This window comes from Cydia amplana, chromosome 21 (assembly GCF_948474715.1).
Source record: "Cydia amplana chromosome 21, ilCydAmpl1.1, whole genome shotgun sequence".
Taxonomy (NCBI): Eukaryota; Metazoa; Arthropoda; class Insecta; order Lepidoptera; family Tortricidae; genus Cydia; species Cydia amplana.
Window position 1 is genome coordinate 1,540,421 of NC_086089.1, and position 12,166 is coordinate 1,552,586.

Here is a 12,166-nt window from a genome sequence, read left to right on the forward strand (position 1 = left end):
AACTAACGCGTCCTTCAGCGCCAACAGACCTGTCCCTGAAGAGCCCCGCGCCGGCGGCGGCGGCGCACCCGGCGCCGCCGGCCCCGCTCAGCAAGCCGCTGCTGACGCACAAGCTGTCGGGCGCCGAGGTGGGCGCCGTGCGGCAGCTCATCACCGGCTACCGCGAGTCCGCCGCCTTCCTGCTGCGCTCCGCGGACGAGCTCGAGACCCTCCTCCTCAACCAACCCTAGGACGAAGCCAAAACCGACCTCGCCAGTATATTCGGTTTCAAATTTGGATATTTCTGAACTGTGCTAGTACAAATTGTGATTGAAATTCGTCTCGTGGACTTTCGGTGCGGTTTCGAACGTTATTGTCGATGTCGAGTCAATTTTTGGTCTAAGTGATGGTGAAAAAGATAAATTTTAGGCGTTTTGAGTTCGCTTCCTCGAATGTGCTTAAGCTTTGGTTTCCTCCGAAAGCGTCATATAGCGGCCGTCTCCATACAAATACTACGACATCCATATTTAGCCGTATTATTTAGTATGGAGACGGCCGCTATATGACGGCACCGCTATCCTAGGAAAACCGGTCTTTACTGAGTTTTCGGTCTCATGATTTTAAGTTGACTATAGATTAGGTTTGTGACTTTTGTCAAACGAAAACTGTGCTGTATTTTCCAGTTTACTGTGTTGTTGGTTAAATATATCACTGAGTTGCTAGAGTAGTCGTATGCGGCTATAATATAGACGATTTTATCGGTTGGACACCTACTGATAAAACAGGAATATAAGTTTCTTCAAACATACTACTAGAAATAATTCATTGCAAGTTGTTATTTGTTACAGTATTACGGTTTCTTTTTTCGATAATATTCACTGTAATGCATGTTTATATATATGATTGACTAGCAATTTACTAAATATTTTTATCGTGACAAAATTAAGACGTTGGCAACCTTGCTAAACCGTGTTAAATTTCAGTAAAGGCTCTGGGTGCTCCTAAGAGTTTAGCAAGGTTGCTTACCCCTGACTTCTATGAAGTTCTTGCGCAAATTTTCATACAAAAATTTGGAGTTATGTATTAGTACGTACTCTGTATGAAAATTTGCTCAAACACATCATGTTGATTGACCTTTATTGTATCGTAAAGAGTTCACTAAACTGTCCTACAAATTAAACTATAGGTAAGCTCGTCGTACAAAGCTGCCATATTATTGTAAAAACACACACTAAGTGTTGCCATTTGAGAAATTACTCGTTGGAAGAGTACAAAATTATTTTTGTGTATATTTAGGATTAAGAAAAAAATCAGGGAGATTTTAGAGATAGGTTAAAAATTCGATATCTTGCCTGGTGCGTGAAAGTACACTTTAGGGTTAAAGACAAAGTCGCTTCGTGCGTTAAGTTGGCTAGTAAACGAACCTGTAGGCAGCTTTCGTCATAAAAGGTACTTAATAGTGCAGAGAGGCCTAGCCGAGGCCCAAGTATTTTATCATTTCCATTCTTCGGGTTTGAAACACTTCACTTACATGGTAATCTATATTTAACAGAGTTTAAATACTAGGTTTTAAAGTGGCATTCTAGACTTAAGAAGCACGAATTTATTTGTTGTTTTGTATTATACGATTAGTGTTCTAGTTGTATTTATATGAGTAATATATTCTAATTTATCTTTCGGTTTCGATGCTTTTAAATATAGGTCGAGGTCGAATTTTAGTATCAAAAATTCGAATAATGCAATATCATGACATAAACTTCAGTTCCCACAGATTACAAATCGCAAGACAAACCTTGAACTATTCAGTACGATTCAGTCCTGAAAACTGAAACGTGATTACTTTAGTATTCAATCGATACCAGACCTATCTATTTCTCGTAATCAACACTATAAAAATTTACTTTCTTCTAATTCTTAATTTCCAATGTATCTTCGCGCTTTCAGTCTTCTGACGAACAATACTGTCGTTGGTCGTTACTAAAGGGGTGGCCAGATGATCTGCAACGAAGCAATAACATCCAAGGTGGTCTCGCTGGTTTCAAACCGTGTACGCGATGTGCTACCAAATTTAGTAAAGATGATCTTGGACATTGAGAAGTTTGGTTGATCACCGTCTGGCCATTCCCTATTTGTTTTATGCAACGCAGCCCCCACACTTGCGGGGAACCCCCATCATGGTACAAACGGATGTATGTCCGCACTAGCGGCATATGGGCCGCGCTTAAGCTTTGGTTTCCTCCGATAGCGGTGCCGTCAAATAGCGGCCGTCTCCATACAAATACTACGACATCCATATTTAGCCGTATTATTTATTATGGAGACGGCCGCTATATGACGGCACGATTTGTTAGATGTATTTTCCGATATTTTTTTTTTCTTGTATAATAAATTCCGATCGTCTTTTTTCCCTGTATAAAAATTTCCGCACGCCTTTTTTCCCTATAGATATATTTCCTGGTATATTTTTTTTCTTGTATATATAAATCTGAACGCCTTCTTTCCGTATAGACATATTTTCCGATAGATTTATTTTCTTATACACAAATATCTGAACGCCTTCTTTCCCTGTATTTTTTTAACATAACGTAATAAACTAAATAGACAGAAAGTTATCTACACGTATAAACTGTATAGAGGATTAATAGGCGTACTTCTGTCAAGTGCCTAACTAAGTACAACGTTTCACTCGTTTGATTTGATTACTGATTGGTAAAATTCCTTTAAAGATAACTAACCATGATACACAAAATATTCCACACAAGATTGCAAACAGGGTCCAAGCAAATAAGAAGTTTTGCCCCTAGTAAAATGAATGACCATGAAATTTTTCGTTAAACAACAAAAATACAGGGAAAGAAGGCGTTCAGATATTTGTGTATAAGAAAATAAATCTATCGGAAAATATGTCTATACGGAAAGAAGGCGTTCAGATTTATATATACAAGAAAAAAAATATACCAGGAAATATATCTATAGGGAAAAAAGGCGTGCGGAAATTTTTATACAGGGAAAAAAGACGATCGGAATTTATTATACAAGAAAAAAAAAATATCGGAAAATACATCTAACAAATCTCGGGTACCAATTGTACTACCTACAAATTTAGTAGGTACCAAATGTCCAAAATGCCACATACTGTTGAAAAATCTGAATTTAAGGAGTAAGGTTTGTTATTTATGGTATTTTGTAAATCTGCTGGAAAATGGTGAGATATCACTAACTGTAAAAAATAAGCCGATCAGAAAGTTTCTAGGTTTGGCCTAATTATTTGATTTAATTTTATATCCCAAAACCTCGTACTTAACGTTATTATTGTAAGATATTTTGTTATAAAACTTTATGCCTTTAGTTGTCCGGCCAGTTTAAGTTCTTAACTAAATAACTTATTGAGTAATTTTTGAACAGGATAAATAATAGAATAATTAATTAATTACACACATACACGCTTATTACGTTGCGAGATAAGTTTATAGCTGCAATATTTTTTATCAGTGAGAAGTTTGAAATCAGTCTGCAAACATTATACATTTCAACTTCCAGTCGATGGTGGTAAAGTCTCGTGGACTTACGCAATACGCATTTCGATCCATAATTAGAGCTTGGAAATTAACTGTTATCAAAGAGATACACATTATGTAGGTACACAATTTTATTATAAGCGTCCGTCGCTTGATAGCTTAGGTACCTATATCACTTAGTTCAAATGACCGATCGTTGAATTAATTACAGGAATATACAACCCCCGAAGACAACACATACGAAGTAATCAGATGCGTATGTTTCACACTGATCAAAAGTATTGTGCAGCCCACAAAATAATTGTATAAATACGTTTTAAACTTTGCCATTTTTCTCAATAGGATAAACGCTTTCATGCCAGTTTAAAATAGAAATTGTAAATTCACTTTTGAATATAAAATTGCCAAAGATTCGAATTGATTTGTATTTACTTGATTGTAACTATGGATATGGAATTGCTGATTGGTGTTGATCATAAGTTAAGCTAAGTTGGTGTAAGCTTGATTTCGTTGAATATCATTCCAATATTTTTCTAAAATACATAATTTGGTGCGAGAAGGGAGCCGTAGTCAGTGTAAATGGAGAAATTGTAAAAAGTATGTTTAGAGTATTATAAAAAAGTTGATTACAAATAATATGTGAAGTTGATGTTGGGAACGAAAAACGGAAGTGGCGGTGAGTGCGTTGAGAAAATGAATTTGTTAGACATTAATATATATTATTATTAGAGATGTATAAATGGTTTACTATTATTATTGGTTCGAGAGAAAATACAAAATGGAGAAAAATACAAAATGGCGATTGTTACTAATTACGAAATGAGAATTTAGTTATAATTTTTGCAATTTCAAAATGTGAGTTTTACAATTTTGAAGAGAAAATATTAAATATGCTCATATACAGAACTTCCTGTTTTATTTCGTTCTAAGATTATTTACCTACCTACCTACCTAAATATTGAATATGGCGATTAAATAATATGGTATTGTGGGAGCGATCACAGGATCCCATCCCATGGACGTCAAAATTGCTTAACCCATTGAACGCCAAGAACGCCTTAAGTAATTGTTACTCGTCGTGCCCACTACACAGTGTCAAGGACAATTTTACTATCTATAGGTGTTGTGGCAGACGCTGTCAAAGTAACCTTGACAATTTGAAGTAAGGTTTACATCAGCTCGCTTGCGCCCGTTACCTTTGCGTGTAAGTGTTGTTTTTCTTCAAGACGTAAAGCGTATCTAGGCATTGATAATAAAATATAATTCAAATTCTTATGCACGTCCTCGTGCTTATTGAAGGCAAATAAAACAAAACACGAACACCATAAAACGTATACCAAACTAATAGATAGTTATTCTGGGACCTTCTCGCCGGGCAGCCGGATGCGCTGGCGCGGGCGGATGGGCGGTCGGTCCAGGAACGGGCTCTTGCGCTCCTCGCCCATCATCTCCGAGGTGGCGTTCACGATGAAGTCTATGTTCGTCGCATCGGCCACATACGAGAACATTGCGGGGAAACGCTGCGTGCCGCATCTGGAATTCAGTTGATGTTATTTAATTTCGACGCCATTGACTTGATATAAAGACAGTACATTTCGTGCGCTACTCGCCACGACTTGATATGTTATACGGGTTGTTTACGTGTAGTTTGTGATGAGACTTCATTATTTCATTGATGTGGCGCCGAAAAGGTTAAAGTCAATGTAGGGAAGACCCAGCATACATAATTTATGGTTAGGAAGATCGTCATAAGGCAAGAATTCTTGTATTGGAATACGTACTTTGCTTAGATACAATCTGAAAGGAAGAGCTTCGCTATTTCTGCGCTACCGACATTCTATAAAGTGAAGTATGTGTACCAACGCAAGCGGTGAAAGTGCTTGTAGGTGGTCCTGCCACAGATACATCTGCGAGTGATACTACAATTTTTTTTTAAGAAAAATTGGAAAACTAACTAAGCTACCGAAGAAAGGTCGTAAGTTCGAGTCTTGCCCTAAGCAGTGAAAGCAGGTAACTAATAGTTACGTAACAATTTATGACAAAGTTTTTAGACAGAACATATGCTCCCAAAGACAGGTACAGACAGCAACACTCTTAACTGTCCATCGGTGGACCATGCCTTTTGTAATAAGGTTTACCGATGAACAGATGAGTGTGGGCGATGTTACAGAATACATTAACTTGGTTTTACCATTTTACCTACATTAGATTTTACATGTTTTGTTGCGAGACTTTTGCTTTACGTGTTACAAGTGGGATAAAAGTTTTCCGCCAAACTTACAACTTCCGGATTCCCCAGGACGCTAGGCCCCAGATGACGCCGTCGCTCACCGCTGGTGCGCCGGTGTCTCGCTAAAGTTCAACAACAAGGTCAATATGGGTAAGTTTTTTTTTTCGATGTGGCGCGCGCACAGCTCTTGTGAGCAAGGACCCCGCTAAGGATACGGGCGAGCCTTGCTCATATGCATATCTGTCGCTAGTTTTCCCTTAGTCGCCTTATACGACACCCACGGGACGAGATGGGGTGGTGCTATTATTTTCTGATGCCGGCACCACACGGCACAATATTCGCTAGGTGCACGACTGGTGCTGCCCTCATTTTGGCGGACTTTCTACGTTACATCTTATGGAGTAAAATTAGTTCAAGCGGCTGCCGCTAGTACTAATCGCGGACATTCCATAAGATTACCTGTGTTTGTAACGATCAGCGCCACTTCCCCTTCCACCGACTTCGCACCTTGCCAATATGGGTAAGTGTGGCTGGACTTCACATTTACGAGATCATACGTTTATCACTAACGCGACTAGCAAGTAGCAAATGTATCGTATTGACCTGAGGTAGTTTCTTTGGAGCGTTCTGAGTTAGCGTATGCGCCGAGAGTGCTCACTGCTTGGAAGGTCAGATAGCAGTCGCTTTCGTAGAAACTAGTGCTCACGCCAATTACTGGGATTAGTTGCCAAGCGGACCCCAGGCTCCCATGAGCCGTGGCAAAAATGCCGGGACAACGCGAGGAAGATGATGATGACCACTACTTAAAAATATAATTTATAAACTGGTGAAGGGCTCACGGTGCAGGGCGCGCGGCGTCCGATCTGCTCAAGGCAGAAGAAGCTATCGTGGAGCGGAACGCCGAACCGTTTGGTGATCGCCGCGCACTTGGCCTCTGGCATCATACGCATGTGCAATGCCTGCAGCGTCAGCCGCAGCCGGCTGAACACCCCGTCGCGCTAAACAAGTGATAGACAACCTTATTCTACAAGTAAATAGGGTATAGACTATAGAGTCTCGTGAAGAAGAGGTAAGACACTAAAATTTGAATATGGCATTTTTAAGAGAACGATGTAAAAACACAAACACATCGAGTTTAGGTTCATTAGAAAGGTCTCGAGAAGTTGTTGATAGACATGCAAATGAGAAGATTTACAATCAGCAATAAAAGTGTCACAATTTTGTACTTATAGCTTTAAATCTTAGCTGCATAATACGATCAATAACTTTCCTCGAGGTTATCAGAATCAGAACTGAACAGTATTCTGCAATCTGCCGGGAATATACCTAATAGTCATCATGGATACTGTTACCCTTTCAGCGCCATAGCTGGTGACCCAAACGTCTTCGAAAGGTGGTATCATCGCTTTGTTGGGCAGATCCACCGCGTGAACAGCGTCTGAGAACCTGTAAACGAAGGAACGAATGAGGAAAGGAAATCTTTTTATTAATTTGTTAAAACCATTTTATAATTTGGGCAACATTTGCAATAGGTACCGTCATATGTCACGCTCCGCGCTTGGTGCACCATTTAGGGTCCTAGCTAAATTGGTTGTTCAATACTTACGCTATAGAATTTCCAATTTAGCAAGAACCCTAAATGGCATAACAATCCCGTGTCGTGACTGTACATATTTTTTACCCTACTAAGTCTGATGGAGATGTTTTTGACAGTTTAATTAATCAAAATAATATATTATGACTCCCGCCTCGCCTTTTCAAAACATGCTACGAGCGAGGCTTTTCTATGATATAGGATAGGAGCCAAACGAGCAGATACATCGCCTGATGGTAAGCAATTATCGTTGCTCATATCATAGGTATCCATGGCGCAACACCAGAAACGTTGAAAGTGCGTTCCCGCCATTTAAAATGGAAATACGGTCTATTCATGAAGGTTTGAAGGTCGTACCGGTCGGGAAATACCGCAGACGACAGTTCATTTCACAGTTTAGCTATGCGAGGCAGGAAGTTTCTGGAGAAACGCACGGTTGAGGACTGCCAATCCTCTAAGGCAGTGTTTTTCAAACTTTATGGTGTCACGGCCCTTTATGACCACTAAATTTTTTCGCGACCCCCTATAATCCCGTTTCTACGTTTTTCTATCTATATAGAAAGCTTTTCTATGATATAGGATAGGAGCCAAAAGAGCAGACATATCGCCTGATGGTAAGCAATTATCGTTGCTCATATCATAGGTATCCATGACGCAACACCAGAAACGTTGAAAGTGCGTTCCCGCCATTTAAAATGGAAATACGGTCTATTCATGAAGGTTTGAAGGTCGTAGGTACCGGTCGGGAAATACCGCAGGCGACAGTTCATTTCACAGTTTAGGTATGCGAGGCAGGAAGTTTCTGGAGAAACGCACGGTTGAGGACTGCCAATCCTCTAAGGGATCATCCATTAATTACGTCACACGAATTGTCACACTTGGTCACATTTTGCAAACCCCTCCCCCCCTGGTGTGACGTCACATTTTAGGCAATTTTGTTTTCAACGAAATCGACAATATTAACTCGGCATTATTTTTTTAATAAAAAATTATTATTATTATTAGTAATTTTTTCTACTCCAGCACTCAAATGTGTCAATTAAATGACTGACAGTGATATCTAAAGCAATGTCATTTGAATGCTTTGTCTATAGGCTCATAAGATGACTGCTAGCAGTCATCTTATGAGTATAATACAACTGCTTTATTTTTTTTAAAGATACAAGTTCCGATCATCTTGATTGAAAGAGGTATGTTTTCATTTACAATAATAACTCTTTTTTTTTTTAAATAATAACTCTTTTTTATTTTAAATAATAACTCAATTTTTTTTAAATAACAACTCTTTTTTTTAATAATAACTCTTTTTTTTAATAATCTCTTTTTTTTAATAATAACTCTTTTTTTTTTTTTTTTTTTTGCTGCAGCTGTCATAGAAAAAGTAATGTATGCAACAGCTCATAATTGGTTCTTAAAATTCTCGGGTCTTTTTTTACAAAACTCGACTACGTCTCGTTTTGTAACTTCGACCCTTGAATTTTAAGAACCCTTATTATATCACTGTTGCATAAACTACTATTATAACACAACGAAAGTTACATCCAAAATCTCATTATTTAACTGTACAGCGAATAAAAAAATATAAATTAATTTTCGGTTACTGATGAAGTTAAAGTGACATCACAATGTATGTGACTCCCCCCTCCCCCATGTCACAACATGTCACATTTTCTTGACCCCCTCCCTCCCCCTAAACGTGTGACGTAATTAATGGATGACCCCCTAAGTGGTGAATATGCTCTCAATTCATCTACCGAATTTAGTACCTGTTAATGACAGTTAGGTCCATATGATGACATTGATGACAAAAGTTTACCAGATGTTTACTTGTTTGTCCAGCCCAGTTAGTCAATGATAGGCGACAATTATCAGTGGTGTAGTAAAATGGGCCAGGATTTCAGTCTTGCTCTGACTGTACCTAAATAAAAGTGCGTGTAAAGAGTTCTCACCTGAGTTGCCTGTCCAGTAACGCGAGCGCAATATCGTTATTAGGCACCTTGCGAATGCTCCAGTTGGGGTGTTTCCGCACCTCGGCGATGTACGCTATCTGTCCTCCTGTGTCGATGCTGTGGCTGCCAGCGCGGATTTTCATCCGACTTACAGCTTTTGACCTAATTTAGATTTTAATACCAGAATAATGGGATACAATGATGATGATAAGAGAAAGAGATCACTATAACTAGTTAACTATAGGTACTTGAGTATTGTAACTGCAACTGATTTCTAAAAGGTTTTTCAACATTAACGGATAGCTTAGTTAACAGTGCATTGAGAAATGGGGCTGTGCGGCCGAAATCATTAACGAGTGCCAATAGAAGGCATAGAAGCCTGATGTCTGAAGGGCAGAGGGTTTTTATTACTCGAGTGTAGTTAATATTGCCCCGTGCCCGTGTTACACGAAATGTTTTCATCGCACTCATTTTTAAGCCAAGTAACTAAATGTTAAATACGGTAAGGTGGCAGAGTAGAGAGGTACCAAGTAGTAGATGCCGTAAGTTATATGCAGTATGCAGTTATATTTCAATATTTGGTTTAGACATGAGACACCCTACGCAATGTAGGTTAGAAAAAAGATAAATTTTGACCCTCTTAGGCCACTTGCACCATCCCACTATCCCGAGGTTAAGCGGTTACACCGTAACTCCTTCTATATTCTATTTTGTCTACTGGTAACCATGGTAACTCCAGGCTTAACCGGTTAACCACGGGTTAATGGAATGGTGCAAGTGGCGCTTATAGTATTTTGTTCGGAACCAGAATTATTATCAGGGCCAATAAGCGTTAAAAAGGGTTGAAAACTCACAAACTTGACTATTGTTTTCACTTTAAAGGGTTCTGTTTGAACACTAACGTCACAGATCACCATACAATGTACTCGTATTCTAAGTATTCCAATCTCGACAACTAGGCACTTATAATACCAATCGCTTTTTATCCCAGAAGTATATGAAAAGTCGTCAGTAAAATTGAAGTAATTATGTCCCCCATTCTTCTGTATTTTACCTAGCAGTGACTTACTTCCAAAAGCAGTTGGCGGTAGATATAATGAGTTGCGGGTTGAGGATAGCGCCGGAGCACCAGTGCTCGTTGTCTTTCTGGATCGACACCATGTAAGGGTAGTCCTCTGGCTCGGCGTCGCGCGCGGAGATCAGTCGCCGACTCGCCACCGGCCGGCGTGCTGAGCAAATTACCAGGGTTACAATGAAACAACATTAAAATTTTGAGCATTTATTGACTGCTTATAATTTATGGTTTACCTTTGGGATTACGTTTGTGCGGAGCACGGCGTTTTGCCTCGGCCTTTGCAGCTTGCTTGCCAGTGTTTTCTTTCAGGGATTGAACTTGCTTAGTATTAGCAGCTTTTTCCTTGGGTAATTTTTCATTTGCGGCTTTTTCCTTAGGTACTTTGTCATTACCCGCTTTTCCTTTGGGCGCTTTGTCACTCCCAGCTTTTACCGTGGGCGCTTTGTCATTGACAGATTTTGCCTTTGGAGTTTTGTCATTGCCAGTTTTTTCCTTGGTGCCAGCCTTTCCCTTGAGGGCTTTGTCATTTCCGGTCTTTTCCTTGAGCGTTTTGTCATTGTCAGCTTTTTCTTTGGGTGATTTATCATTACCGGCTCTCAAGACACGAGACCGGGGCTTGCGTTTACGCATACCACGTTTACGGTTTAAATTTTTCTTTCCGAAGGTCCGAAGAAGTCGTGCTGGTTTCCCTACACCGCCCTGTCTTGCGGCCTTTTTCAATTGTCCTCGTCTTGCCGCCCGGAATTTAGCGGAAAATTTTGAGTTCTTTGCTACCCCTGACCTACGAGCGAGAGACGCGCTCTTTGAGGTATTGGCGACGGTTGATACAGTTTCCTTGGGTTTGGTTGCTTCAGTTTTTTGAGTATCGCTCGCTTTTGTCGTGACTTCGAACTTCGATTCGTTGGCACCCCTCTTACTCCTCCGTAAGTCTTTGAAATATGGAAGTTTTTTGACCCTGCTGTTGAGGCCTCCATTGAAGTCAAGTGGAAACCAATTACTGTCACCCGGGAGAGATTTGTACACTTTTTGTTTGGCCGACCATTGGCGTACCGGTGGTGGGAACCTCGTGAAAAGTTTGTCTTGGTCCTTTTTTTTGTAAAACGACCCTGAATTAATTACTTTAATGTTATCTCGCTCAGGGTGAACTTTTTTCGGATACGACTTGTATATAATTGATGCGCCATCGTCCGAAAAGACAACATTTTGTAAATTGTAAATTATTAACAACAGGAATAATGTCTTCATTGTTCAAATTTGAAAGTAGATCTTGGAACAGAAATTGAAATCATATTGTTGTGATAAGTTTATAGCATTTCGCAATGAAATTGGTCGATAAGGTTCTCACTAACTTTATGCTTTTAATTTGTTTTTATAAGTATTGCTTTGCCCCCTGTCGATAGCAAAAGTTATTGCACAATATATTTTATGGATATGAGTGAAGTTATGAAATATATAAACAATGTTTACCTGTAAAAAGTAAACTTGTAACATATTGCAAACTTGTATTTATTTACTGCACTAATTATTTCCTATATATCATGTATATTTCATTATTTTTAATCACTGTTTTATGTAGGTTATATTATAACAGAAACAATCGAATTACATAGGTACTTACTACATACTACAGTGAGATATCGAGATTTTTGATATCTTTGTATGAATATTCAAAAACTTGAACACAAAACCCTGTAAATAGGTAAATTAGATCTTATTTTTACATTATTATACAGAACACAGATGTATTGGTTATTATCATCTTCCTCGCGTTGTCCAGAAGCGTGGTATTACGAGTATATGGAACAACATGTCCTTATTTTC

The 12,166-nt window shown here is 39.1% G+C and overlaps 2 protein-coding genes and 1 long non-coding RNA gene across 6 annotated transcripts in view; 1 reads left to right on the forward strand and 2 right to left on the reverse strand.

The window, feature by feature from the left end:
* Positions 1–388, forward strand: part of LOC134658020 (nucleolar protein 4) — a 184,414-nt gene extending 184,026 nt beyond the window's left edge. For 3 of the 4 annotated variants that reach the window (XM_063513617.1, XM_063513620.1, XM_063513618.1), the window contains one exon: positions 19–388. In XM_063513617.1, the coding sequence (XP_063369687.1) occupies positions 19–230 (212 nt within the window). In that variant the 3' untranslated portion in view covers positions 231–388. The remainder of the gene's footprint in view (positions 1–18) is intronic. The other variant, XM_063513619.1, reaches the window with a different exon arrangement.
* Positions 1–12,166, reverse strand: part of LOC134658047 (uncharacterized) — a 99,433-nt gene that overhangs the window by 35,236 nt on the left and 52,031 nt on the right. The window lies entirely within an intron of this gene.
* On the reverse strand, positions 4,850–10,975 carry LOC134658125 (trypsin delta-like). The gene is made up of 7 exons (XM_063513731.1): positions 10,579–10,975; positions 10,340–10,499; positions 9,271–9,432; positions 7,080–7,173; positions 6,567–6,725; positions 5,779–5,849; positions 4,850–5,030 (listed from the first exon to the last, which is right to left on the reverse strand). Exons 1-7 carry the CDS (start codon positions 10,973–10,975, stop codon positions 4,850–4,852), a joined length of 1,224 nt encoding a protein of 407 aa, XP_063369801.1.